The 12,731-nt window shown below is 44.7% G+C and overlaps 1 protein-coding gene across 2 annotated transcripts in view; it reads left to right on the top strand.

The window, feature by feature from the left end:
• Window positions 1–12,731, top strand: part of CLCN2 (chloride voltage-gated channel 2) — a 143,039-nt gene that overhangs the window by 103,208 nt on the left and 27,100 nt on the right. For both annotated transcript variants that reach the window (XM_087872478.1, XM_087872477.1), the window contains exon 16: window positions 1,805–1,938. In XM_087872478.1, coding sequence (XP_087728604.1) covers window positions 1,805–1,938 — 134 coding nt within the window. The remainder of the gene's footprint in view (window positions 1–1,804; window positions 1,939–12,731) is intronic.

Raw genomic sequence — 12,731 nt, 5'->3', positions numbered from 1 at the left:
AAGGCAGCTGATAGCTGGCATACGGCCCTGGCCCCATCTCTGCCTCCAATGTAGAGCCCTCATCAGAGCCTTCCCCAGACTTCAGGACTGGCCCATGGTCCTCCCCAACCTCCTCACTGTCTGAGTCTGCTGCCAGCTCTGCTGGCCACTGGCGAGCCACAACAAGCTATATGGTACAAAACAGAGTCAGAACAAAAGAATTTGAAGGGACCTTGGAGGTCTTCTAGTCCAGGGGTCTCCAGTCCCAGTCCATGGATGGGTACCGATCTATGGCATGCCAGCAACCAGGTCACGCAGACAAGCAAAGCCCCATCTGTGGGATGCAGGTCTAGTCTAACCCTCTGGTTTTTCTGCCCCAGCTACGGACCCCAAAGAACGCAGCACACACAAACTCTATACAAAGCTTATTTTACTCAAATAACTTAGTCTTTATCAATCAAAAGCTGTTAATAAACTGTCTTAGCAGCCTACCAGAATTCTAAGATAAGGTAATCACAGTCTTACTAGAGTTGGCAGAAAGCCCAGAAGCAATTTTGCAGAGAATCCAGACGCGAAGGAGATTGAACTAAAGTTGTTCCCTACAGCTTGCTGCAAGCGGCGTTCCTCCTTAAATAGGCTAAGGGAGTGGCCAATTAGCCCCAAGCCTTACTCTCGAGGAGACCTCCTCCTGAGGAGCCACTCCTGCCTTTTGGCAGCTCTGCACGCCCGTGCATTGAGAAGAGGCTCCTCCTCTTCGTCCTCTTCACTTAAGGGAGCTTCTGGAAGTTCTGAAGGCCCTGGCTGAATCCCTTCCTCTGGCACCACATCTTCTCCAGCCTCCTCACTGTCCGACTCAAGTGCCAGCTGCACAGGCTGCTGGCGCAGCACCACACCAGCCTCCTCGTTGTCGGAATCAGCAACAATCTGCACAGGCCGCTGACGGGCCACAACATCTGGTCCGCAGAAAAACCTTTCTCCATGGAACTAGTCCCTGATGCCCAAAAGGTTGGGGGATGCTGTTCTAGTTTAACCCCCTACTCAAGTAGGAAACCTTACACCAGCAGTCTCCAACCCAGCGTACTGGTGGGGATGGCAGCAGGAGGGTAGGGAGAGGGGATGATTTTCTTGATTTATTTGGCACTCGTCTGCCTTGGGACTCACTTTATTATTCCTTATGGGAAAAAATGTATTTGTTACTCATTGTTTTTGGTACTCATCGTGCCTCCCGGAACCAATTAAGGATGAGTACCGAGGTACCACTGTAATTTTAATCAGAAGAAATGAATGCCTGAAGCAACCTATTTCACCCTTTGAAACCTGCCCCTTTCTAGTGTTTGAAAATTTTGGCTACACTTATCACAACACGCTATAAACATCTGTGAAGGGGTGATATGGGTTGAATTATCCACCTCTGTTTTAAAGAGCAGTGCCATGCTTGTAATGTCGTACTCTTCGGCAATATTAGACGAAGATGTAGCAAATGCATTCACATAACACGCCGACCTTGGTTAGCATTAATCTACCGTATTCTTCGCTGGTGGCGAAGAGCCGGAGGGCCTTGTTCCAGTGGGACTGCATCATGGCCTGGAGCTGGCTGACATTGAGTTGGCCATGCCCACCCAGTCACATGACCACTTAGCCACGCCCACCTAGCTGGTCATTAGGCAGATCATATTAGTGGTCCGCGGGATTTAAAATTACGAATTTAGTAGTCCCTGAGGTCCGAAAGGTTGGGGACCCCCGGTTTAATGCATGGGTAATATCCAGAGAGTAGGTTAAATCAACGTTAATTGTGTAAATCCAGCCTGCTTGTTTGCATTTTCAGGAAGTACAACGTACGCGTGGAGGACATCATGGTGCGTGACGTGCGTTATATCACACTGAACTGTAGGTACCGCGATCTTCAGGATGTCTTACACAGCACCAAGATGAAGAGCCTAGCTCTGGTGGAATCAGCCGGTAAGAGAAAAGGATGGGCAGGCAGGTGGGGAAGTTCAGGAGTTGTAGAACTTGCCTTTTGCAAGCAAGAACTAAATACCCCCACTCTACTTTTTACAACCAGGAATGGAATGGAATGGAATGGAATGGAATGGAATGGAATAGAATAGAATAGAATAGAATAGAATAGAATAGAATAGAATAGAATAGAATAGAATAGAATAGAATAGAATAGAATAGAATAGAATTCTTTATTGGCCAAGTGTGATTGGGCACGCAAGGATTTTGTCTTTGGTGCATATGCTCTCAGTGTACATAAAAAGATAAGATACATTCCTCAAGAATCATAAGGTACAACACTTAATGTTAGTCATAGGGAACAAATAAGCAATCAAATCATACTAGGAAACAATATAAATCTTAAGGATACAAGCAACAAGGTTACAATCATACAGTCCTAAGTGGGAGGAGATGGGTGATAGGAACGATGAGAAGATTAATAGTAATAGTAATGCAGACTTAGTAACTAGTTTGACAGTGTTGAGGGAATTATTTGTTTAACAGATTTATGGCGTTCGGGAAAAAACTGTCCTTGTGTCCAGTTGTTCTGGTGTGCAGTGCTCTATAGTGTCGCTTTGAGGGTAGGAGTTGAAACAGTTTATGTCCAGGATGTGAGGGGTCTGTAGATATTTTCACAGCCCTCTTTTTGACTCGTACAGTATACAGGTCCTCCATGGAAGGCAGGTTGGTAGCCATTGTTTTTTCTGTAGTTCTAATTATCCTCTGAAGTCTCTGTCTGTCTTGTTGGGTTGCAGAACTAATAGCAATATCACTTAGACTTATATACCACTCCATAGTGCTTTACAGCAGTGGCCCCCAATTTTTCAGGCACCAGGGATCGGTTCCATGGAGAGAGGTTTTGTTCCAACCCAGCTCCCCGAACATGACAAACCCTCTGTAGTTAAATCAATGATTCCTTTATTAAGAGTGCCAAGAGCCCCAGCAAAATGTCTCTCTCACAACAGGCTAACAAGTCTGCCCGGCAGGGAGAAGAATAGTTGTCTGCCACATCTATTCATCTTCACCTCCTGCCTTTTTTCCCCAGAGCTAGGGTGGGGCTTCGCTAGCAGCGATGGCTCTTCCTGCCCAAGGATTGGCCCACAGATTTCCACTGCTCTCCTCTCCTCTGCCTTCTGTGCATCCGTGTGTCAGGCACTGGACCCAGCTAATCCTCTTCCTCCTCATCAGTCACCTCTGAACCTGAGGACTGCTGACTCTCTCCATCTGAGGGCTGACGGACGGCCCAGGCTCCGCCTCTGTCTCTCTCTCTCTGACAGCTCGATTCGCTCTTCCCCCTCAGAGCTCTCAGGTTGCCTTGATGGCGACCCTGACTCCCACGCCGCCTCCTCATCTGATTCGGTGTGCATGCGAAGCTCCGTTTGCGCAAGTGGCGGACACACATGCAAAACCATCTCTTCTCCCCCACCCCTCTGTTGTGACCTAGGCCCAAGTAGTTATTACCAGACACAATCAGTCCTAAACAAACATATTTTATTAGAACAGCTGAGAATTACTTCATTCTCAGCGTAGTCTAATCTAAGTCCAAAACAAATTCTTCATAAACAGTCCTTCGGCCTTATCACCAAACTTTGTCTACTTTGGCACCCTGCCAAAGGCTTTTCTTGGCAAAAGTTCAGAAGCAAGAGACGCTGACAAGAAGCAAATGTAGCAACGTTGCTTTCCTACAAAGATCCCAAGAGCCGTTGCTGCTCTTTTAAGCCTTCTGGGAGGGGCCAATCATTTCCTGGCCTTACTCCCGAGCTGTCCTTTTTGCTTTAGCTGCTCTTGCCTTCGGGCAGCTGTTCGCATACGTGCACTAGGAACAGGCTCCTCCTCTTCCTCTGCCTCTCTGCTGTCTGCCTCTGGAGGCTCCGGAGTCAGCGCATCGCTCCCAGATGGCCCTGGCCCCATCTTTGCCTCTGACGCAGAGCCCTCATCCGGTCCTTCTCTTGACTCCAGGACTGGCCCATTGTCCTCCCCAGCCTCCTCACTGTCCAACTCCGCTGCCAGCTCCGCCGGCTGCTGGAGGACCACAATACCTTCTACCGCCACCACTGCCGGTCCATAGAGCCAGAAAGTTTGGGGACCACTGTCCTACAAGGAAAAGCTTATGAAGGAGAATTGGAGATGCTGGCTGGGGAATTTTGGGACTTGACCCACACATCTTACTAAGGTTGAGAAACATTGGATTAGCACATCAGTTGTTTTTTTTTTTATGGCTTCCGATGTTGCGTCTCCCAAATGGGCAGGTGCTTAAACGGAAGCATCGGCGCCTAAACATCAATGCGCGTGTACAGCCGCGTGCATTTCCCATGGTGACAAATATAGATTCCCCCCAGTTTGTCCCAATGCCTCTTCCAAAGGAGCTGATGCAATTGCTGTTTTCCTAATGCTTTATCGATTGGTGAGTCAACCGAGCAGCTACTGACATCACCGAGCCCAAATTATAACAACATCAAAAGGCTGCACGTTGTCGCTGAATTGGCTGCAAAATTAGAGAGGAGAAACGATCCATTCAAATCATAATTGCCGACGTGATATTTTTGAAATTCCTTTTTAGATCAAGCTTGATTTGTGGGGGTTTTTTTTAAAAAATATTATATAGCCAGAAAGACATCGTGGCAACAAAGGTAGTTGCATTTGACTTCCCCTCTCGAGTATTATTTCTTGAGCATCCTTAAGGATCCTTAAGGATGTTGAATACTCTCAACTGGGGAGACTTCATCAGTTGGGTTCACACAACAAATTGAACCAAGTCAGCTAAAGGCCTTGTGCCTGCATCTGCACAACATGCTGAATTTGAATAAACGTCTATGGAGATTCTCAATCAAGGTGCTTTTTTTAAAAAGAAGGGCAACTGAGCTGTTTTTTCCTTCGGGAAGAGATGAAAATGTTTCACTTCCCACCCAAAAAGCTTCATCTTGGATGAGAAGCAAAACTCCTTCTCCTTCTCCTCCTTCTTTTCCTTCTCCTTCTTCTCCTTTTCTTCCTTCTCCTTCTCCTCCTTCTTTTCCTTCCCTTCCTCCTCCTCCTTCTTCTCCTCCTCCTTCTTTTCCTTCTCCTCCTCCTCCTCCTCCTCCTCCTCCTCCTCCTCCTCCTCCTCCTCCTCTTCCTCCTTATTCTCCTTCTTTTCCTTCTCCTCCTCCTCCTCCTCCTCCTCCTTCTTTTCCTTCCCTTCCTCCTCCTCCTTCTTCTCCTCCTTCTTCTCCTTTTCCTTCTCCTCCTCTTTCTCCTCCTCTCCTCCTCCTTCTTTTCCTTCCCTTCCTCCTCCTCCTTCTTCTCCTCCTTCTTCTCCTTTTCCTTCTCCTCCTCTTTCTCCTCCTCTCCTCCTCCTTCTTCTCCTTCTTTTCCTTCTTTTCCTTCTCCTTCTCCTCCTCCTCTTCCTCCTTATTCTCCTTCTTTTCCTTCTCCTTCTCCTCCTCCTTCTTCTTCTCCTTCCCTGACTCCTCCTCCTTCTCCTCCTCCTCCTTCTCCTCCTCCTTCTTTTCCTTCTCCTTCTCCTCCTCCTCCTCCTCTTTCTCCTTCTTCTCCTTTTCCTCCTTCTCTTCCTTCTTCTCCTTCTTTTCCTTCTCCTTCTCCTCCTCCTTTTTCTTCTCCTTCCCTTTCTCCTCCTCCTTCTCCTCTTCCTCCTTCTCCTCCTCCTTCTCTTCCTCCCTCTTCTCTTCCTTCTTCTTCTCCTCTTCCTCCTCCTCCTCCATACAAAACACTCCAGTTGCCTTTTTTCTAAAATCACCTCTGAGACCAAATTTAAATAGTGTTAATCTTGGTTTGTGTTTAATAGGCTGAACCCAGCCTATTAACCACAAATTAATTTATGGTTCTGGGTATCGTTTAATCTCAGAAATTGGTTATTTAAAGAATTAGGCTAAACATGTTGCGTGCCTGTTCTGCTTCTGTTACAAAATATATGTTATGATTGTTAATCATCCTTTGGGACAGAATCTCAACATTTTCAGCAAAATCTTTCCCAGGTTTAAGCATCATTGACCAATTGTCCTTCTTTTCTTCTTTCCCTCCTCCCTTCCTTCCATTCTCCCTCAGCCCAACCCCTCACAGAGTTGCCACTGTGGTGAAAATAGGAGAAAGAAGGAGTATTAGATATGTTGACCACCCTGATTTATTTATAAAAAAAAAAAATAACAATCAATTCAGTGATGCAGTGGATGTGATGTGCCGGTGCCTGGAGGCCGTGAGGGTCTGGATGGGAGTCAACAGGCTCAGACTTAACCCAGACAAGACCGAGTGGCTGTGGGTATTGCCTCCTAAAGACTATGTTGATTGTCCATCCTTGGTTCTGGGGGGGGGGATAAATTGTCCCCCTCAGAACGGGCTCGCAATTTGGGTGTCCTCCTAGACTCACAGCTAAGATTAGAGCAATATCTGTCAGCTGTGGCTAGGGGAACCTTTGCACAGGTTCGCCTGGTGCACCAATTGCGACCCTACTTGGATCGGGAGGCTCTCCTCACAGTCACTCATGCCCTTGTCACCTCACAGTTAGATTATTGCAACGCGCTCTACATGGGGCTACCCTTGAAAAGTGTTCAGAGACTACAGTTGGTCCAGAACGCAGCCGTGTGAGCAATTGTGGGTGCACCTAGATACACCCACATCACACCAATTCTCCGCGAGCTGCACTGGCTCCCTATTGGTCTCCGGTCACAATTCAAGGTGTTGGTTATTACCTTTAAAGCCCTACATGGCTCAGGGCCAGGCTATCTTCGAGACCGCCTTCTACCGCATAGCTCCCAGCGACCGGTAAGATCCCACAGAGTTGGTCTCCTCCGGGTCCCGTCAGCTAAACAATGTCGGCTGGCAGGCCTGCGGGGGAGGGCCTTCTCTGTGGCTGCCCCAGCTCTCTGGAACCAGTTACCTCCTGAGGTCTGGACCATCCCCACCCTATTGGCCTTCCGAAAAGCGGCGAAGATCTGGGTTTTCCAGTAGGCCTGGGGCCGTTGATCTCGCTGTTGCGATCTAGTGAGATCAGGCCATGAATGGTGTGAATGGGTTTTAATGTTTTAATTTTTAAATGTTTTTATAATGGTTTTTTAAATGCATTGTAAGCTGCCCTGAGTCTTCGGAGAAAGGCGGCATATAAATTGAATTAATAAATAATAATAATAAATAAATAAAATAAATACAGGTAGCCCTACGACCACAACAGAGACCCAAATTTCTGTTGCTAAGTGAGACATTTGTCAAGTGAATTTTGCCCCGTTTTGCAATCTTTCTTGCCGTTGTTGTTAAGGGAATCACTGCAGTTGTTGGTAACTCAGTTGTTAAGTGAATCTGGCTTCCCCATTGACTCGTGACCTGCAACCGTCATAAATACGAACCAGTTGCCAAGAGTCCAAATTTTTTATCACGTGACCACGGCGATGCTGCAACGGTCCTCAGTGTGAAAAAGCTTAAGTCAACTTTTTTCAGCGCCATTGTAACTTTGAACGGTCACTAAATGAGCTGTTGGAAGTCGAGGACAACCTGTATATCTTGAGCACCGGCTTGCAGAGAGCTGGCATAGAAAATGATTATTTCTTGTTGAGATGCAACACATAGGGACTCAGAATGCTGGCTTACATAAGCTCTTGGCCTGATTCAGGTTTTAGACTACTTTTGGATGTTCTTATCCATTTCCTCTGTTTTTCCCATCGTGTTTTGCTTCCTGCACTGGCATAACAGAGTTCCTTTTCAGCTGGGTTTCGAACTGCATCTGCTCCCCTCTTACAAAAACAACAACAGCAACAACAACAAAACGAACAATTGCAGTCCTGTGCTGTATTAGTCATCCAAATTAGTAGTTTTGCCATGTTTGGCTTAGTCTGCATCTCACAGTAAAAAGAGCCAAAAAGGGACAGGAATCGTTCCTTAGCTTCTCCTCCGTGTGGCTACGACATTTTTATTTTATTTTTTTTAATTTTTAAAAGCAAAGACGGTAAGAAAAGTGGAGATCTCGAGGGACTGAATCCTGCATAGAAAACTCTTCCGTTTAGGGAACAATAAAAATATCCAGTGTGTTCCACCATCTGGAAGGCTGCCAGATCAATTCGGTGGTTGTGGAATAGAGAAATGGAGATAGCTGAATTTTATACCGTAATCCCGGCTGGGGAATTCTGGAAGTTGAAGCCCTCACAGGTTAAAGGTGTTGAGGTTGAGAAACTCCGCAGTAAAATCTCTAATCACCCATGGTTTCCCTGACCTCAACTAGAGTTCTTGTCTTCCTTCCTTCCTTCCTTCCTTCCTTCCTTCCTTCCTTCCTTCCTTCCTTCCTCATTTATCTCCTTCCTTCCTCATTTATCTACTCCCTTTCTCCTTCCTTCCTTCCTCATTTATCTTCTTCCTCACTCCCTTCCTCTCTTGTTTATTTCCTCCCTCCCTTCTTCCTTTCTTCTTCCCTCCCTCCCTCCCTGCTTCTTCCCTCCCTTCCTTCCTCATTTATCTTCTTCCTCCCTCCCTCCCTCCTTTCCTTCTTCATTATATCTCCCTCCCTCCTTTCCTCCCTCCCCCTTTTCCTCCTTCCCTCCCTCCTTTCCTTCCTTCCTTCCTCATTTATCTCCTTCCTTCCTCATTTATCTACTCCCTTTCTCCTTCCTTCCTTCCTTCCTTCCTCATTTATCTTCTTCCTCACTCCCTCCCTCCTTCTTCCCTCCCTTCCCATTTATCTTCTTCCTCCCTCCCTCCCTTCTTTCCTTCTTCATTATATCTCCCTCCTTTCCTTCCTCCATCCTTTCCTCCTTTCCTCCCTCCTTTCCTTCTTTCCTTCCTTCCTTCCTTCCTTCCTCATTTATCTTCTTCCTCCCTCCCTTGTTGATTTCCTCCCTCCCTTCTTCCTTTCTTCTTTCCTCCCTCCCTCCTTCTTCCCTCCCTTTCTTCCTCATTTATCTTCTTCCTCCCTCCCTCCCTCATTATATCTCCCTCCCTTTCTTCCTTCCTGGGTTATAAATGTCCATCTAAAGAGCCGCGGTGGCGCAGTGGTTAGAGTGCAGTACTGCAGGCTACTTCTGCTGATCCCCAGCTGCCAGCAATTTGGCAGATCGAATCTCACCAAGCTCAAGGTTGACTTACCCTTCCATCCTTCCAAAAGTGGGATTGTTGGGGGCAATACGCTGGCTCTGTAAACCACTTAGAGAGGGCTGTAAAAGCACTGTGAAGCGGTATATAAGTCTAAGTGCTATGGCTATCTATGTCTTTATGCATAGTGAAGACTCTGTGCCCAGGCCTGCAGGCCTATAAAATGTAGGATATATGTTGCCTCCATAAATATGTTGCCTCCAAGAGCTTTGGTAGTACAGTGGTTTAAAGCACCCTGTTATTAAGAACAGCTGCCTGCAATTACTGCAGGTTCGAATCTCGCCAAGGCTCAAGGTTGACTCAGCCTTCCATCCTTTCTAAGGTAGGTAAATTGAGGACCCAGTTTGTGGGGGCAATAAGCTGACTTTGTATAAATATACAAAAGAATGAAGGCTTTTGCTTAGCGCATTGTAAGCCGCCCTGAGTCTCCGGAGAAGGGTGGCATATAAATCAAATTTTTAAAAAAAAGTATTTTCCCACTTAGTTTAGGGATCCGCAAGCTCGTGGGTTTGATCATCACTCTATGTATCAGATGTTGTTTAATAACTTCTAGAGTTTTTTTTTTTAAATCTCCCTGAGCAAGCAAATGGGAGAGGTAATGGGATCTTGCTGAAGCGTCCCTAGTCAGTTTTCCACCCGAATAAATACTTTGATCTTGACTAATGCAAAAGTCTAAAAAAAGAAAAAAGATCAAAGAGAAATAAATGCTGATTCTGCTGGGGGTACCTAAGAAGCAAAAGTGGAGATGAAAGTGCAGTCAAAAGGCTGCACTTGTGATCTGCAGTGCGTGTGGCAAGTGTGTTTTCCTGCCTAAAAACATCCTGAGGTATATTTGCAACAAATACAAGCTTGTATTCATCTTTGATGAAACATTCAAAGGGCTTCAGCAGCACATGGGCATCCTTCAACTGGAGAAGAGGATAGTGATTTATCATTTCAAAGAATGGAATGGAATGGAATGGAATAGAATAGGAATAAGAATAGAATAGAATAAGAATAGAATAGAATAGAATAGAATAGAATAAGATTAGAATGAATAGAATAGAATAGAATAAGAATTAGAATAGAATAGAATAAGAATAGAATAGAATAGAATAGAATAAGATTAAAATGAATAGAATAGAATAGAATAAGAATTAGAATAGAATAAGAATAGAATAGAATAAGAATTAGAATAGAATAGAATAAGAATAGAATAGAATAGAATAAAATAAGAATAGAATAAGAATTAGAATAGAATAGAATAAGATTAGAATGAATAGAATAGAATAGAATAAGAATTAGAATAGAATAGAATAAGAATAGAATAGAATAAGAATTAGAATAGAATAGAATAGAATAGAATAGAATAGAATAGAATAAGATTAGAATGAATAGAATAGAATAGAATAGAATAAGAATAGAATAGAATAAGATTAGAATGAATAGAATAGAATAGAATAGAATAGAATAGAATAGAATAGAATAGAATAGAAGAAAATGAGTAGAATGGAATGAAATAGAATAGAATAGAATAGAATAGAATAGAATAGAATAGAATAGAATAGAAGAAAATGAGTAGAATGGAATGAAATAGAATAGAATAGAATAGAATAGAATAGAATAGAATAGAATAGAATAGAATAGAATAGAATAGAATAGAATAGAATAGAATAGGAGTGGAGTGGAATGGAGTGGAAACTGGAAAGGACCTTGGAGGTCTTCTAATCCAACCTCCTGCTCGAGCAGGATACGTTCCCAGACAAATGGCTCTCTGTTCTGTTCTACTCTACTCTACTCTACTCTACTCTTAAAAGAAATGAAGCACTTATAATTCTGGAGGCAAACTGTTCCACTGGTGAATTGTCCTCACTGTTAGAAAGTTTCTCCTTAATTCCAGGTTGCTTCTCTCCTTGGTTTAGCTTCCAATGGATTCGTTTCCATCCATTGTTTCTTGTCCTGCCCTCTGCTGCTTTGGAAAATAAGTTGATCCCCTCCTCTTTGTGGCAGCCCCTCAAATACTAGAAGACTGCTATCATGTCCCTCCTAGTCCTTCTTCTCTCTAGATTAGCCAGACCCAATTCTTCATATGTTTTAGCCTCCAGGCCTTTAATCGTCTTAGTTGCTCTTCTCTGAACTTTTTCCAAAGTCTCAACCTCTTTTTTGTAATGTGGTGCCCAAGACTGGATGCAAGTATTCCAGGTGTGGCCTTACTAAGGTTTTATAAAACGCTACTAATACTTCACATGATTTTGATTCCGCAAACGAATGTCTATCACAGAAAATAAGATAAATCACATGTCTCCATCAGATTTTTGGAGAACCTTGCTTTGGTCAGATCCGGTGGTAGGATTCAAATAATTTAACAACCGGTTCTCTGCCCTCATGACCGTCTGGGTGGGCGTGGCCAGGAGGTGTGACAGGCAGCACCCCCCGGGAGCAAAAACAGGCCGTGGGGAGGGAAGTGCCACTCCCCCTCGCGCCATGTTTTGGGCCTAGTAGGTCTCTCCGCAGCCTCCTGGGAGCGAAAATGGGCCGCGGGGTGGGTGGGCGCGCTGTCCACCCTGCGCCCCATTTTGGGCCTAGTAGGCCTCCCTGCACTTACCTGGGAGCCAAAATGGGGCGCGTGGGGGACTCCTGGAAGGGGTGGGGCAGGGCAGCCAGAAATTTAACTATCTATTCGCCCGAACCGGCCCGAACCAGCCCGAACCGGCTGAATCTTACCACCAGTCAGGTCCCAGCTTGAGTGGGGCGTCTGGTTTTTGGTACCATATTTAAAAAAAAAATATTTTGAGAAATTGGGTCGTGTTCTGAGACAGACAATGACATCGGTCAGGAAATTAGGAATTGAGAACGCTTTCAGTCTTGAGGAAAGAGTGAGGGCAACTATTGGCTCGCATTTGCAGTTATCTCTGAATATAACGGAGGAGCTTTAAGCCCGATGACTTCAGATTTGCTGTCAAAAGGACAGGAAGCTATCCAGTTCTCTGCAGCACCATTGTGTGCGCAGTTCAACTTTGCCACAGTCCTTGTAACAGCCGTTTGGCCTTTCGGAGGAACAAGCAGAGTTACATGTCATGCGCAGCAGGGGGTTAGGGGAAATAACTGCACACTGCAACAATTCGTAGTGGCGGTTGCAAGTGCTGTGTGCCAACATTTGAAAGGCAGCTGTGCCTGACCTCCTAAGCAGAATAAAGAAGGTTGCATTTGCATTGCATTTACATAGCACCAGAGGTTGCTGGGAAAAATAGCTCACCAGAAATTTAAAAGAACTGGGACTTTATCCAGTGGATCAAGCTAGTTACAGTATGCTATGGGATGCGAGTAAAGCGTATATGAGAGGGGTACTCATTTATATGAACTCTAAACATAAACAGAATCGACAAAAGAAAAGACTCGAATTGGAAGTAGAAATAAAGAATAAGGAACAGCTACTCATTAAAAACCCAACAGATGAAAGAATATCTGGTGCTATAAAACTTTTGAAAGATCAATTTCAAATGCTCTTGGCGGAGCAAGCTGCAACAAATTTACAATATGCGAAGCATAATACGTTTTGTAATGCTAATAAATCGGGAAGATGGTTGGCCTACACCTTAAGGAAGAAGCAGAGTATACGGACTATTGAGAGTATTGATATTGGAGGGAAAGAAATTTCTCAACAAAAATTGATTAAAGAAGTCTTTGTAGAATACTATACTAAATTATAT

Source organism: Pantherophis guttatus, chromosome 6 (assembly GCF_059756535.1).
Source record: "Pantherophis guttatus breed Tessera chromosome 6, ASM5975653v1, whole genome shotgun sequence".
In the NCBI taxonomy this organism is placed as follows: Eukaryota; Metazoa; Chordata; class Lepidosauria; order Squamata; family Colubridae; genus Pantherophis; species Pantherophis guttatus.
This window is presented reverse-complemented; position numbering and strand designations above follow the sequence as displayed.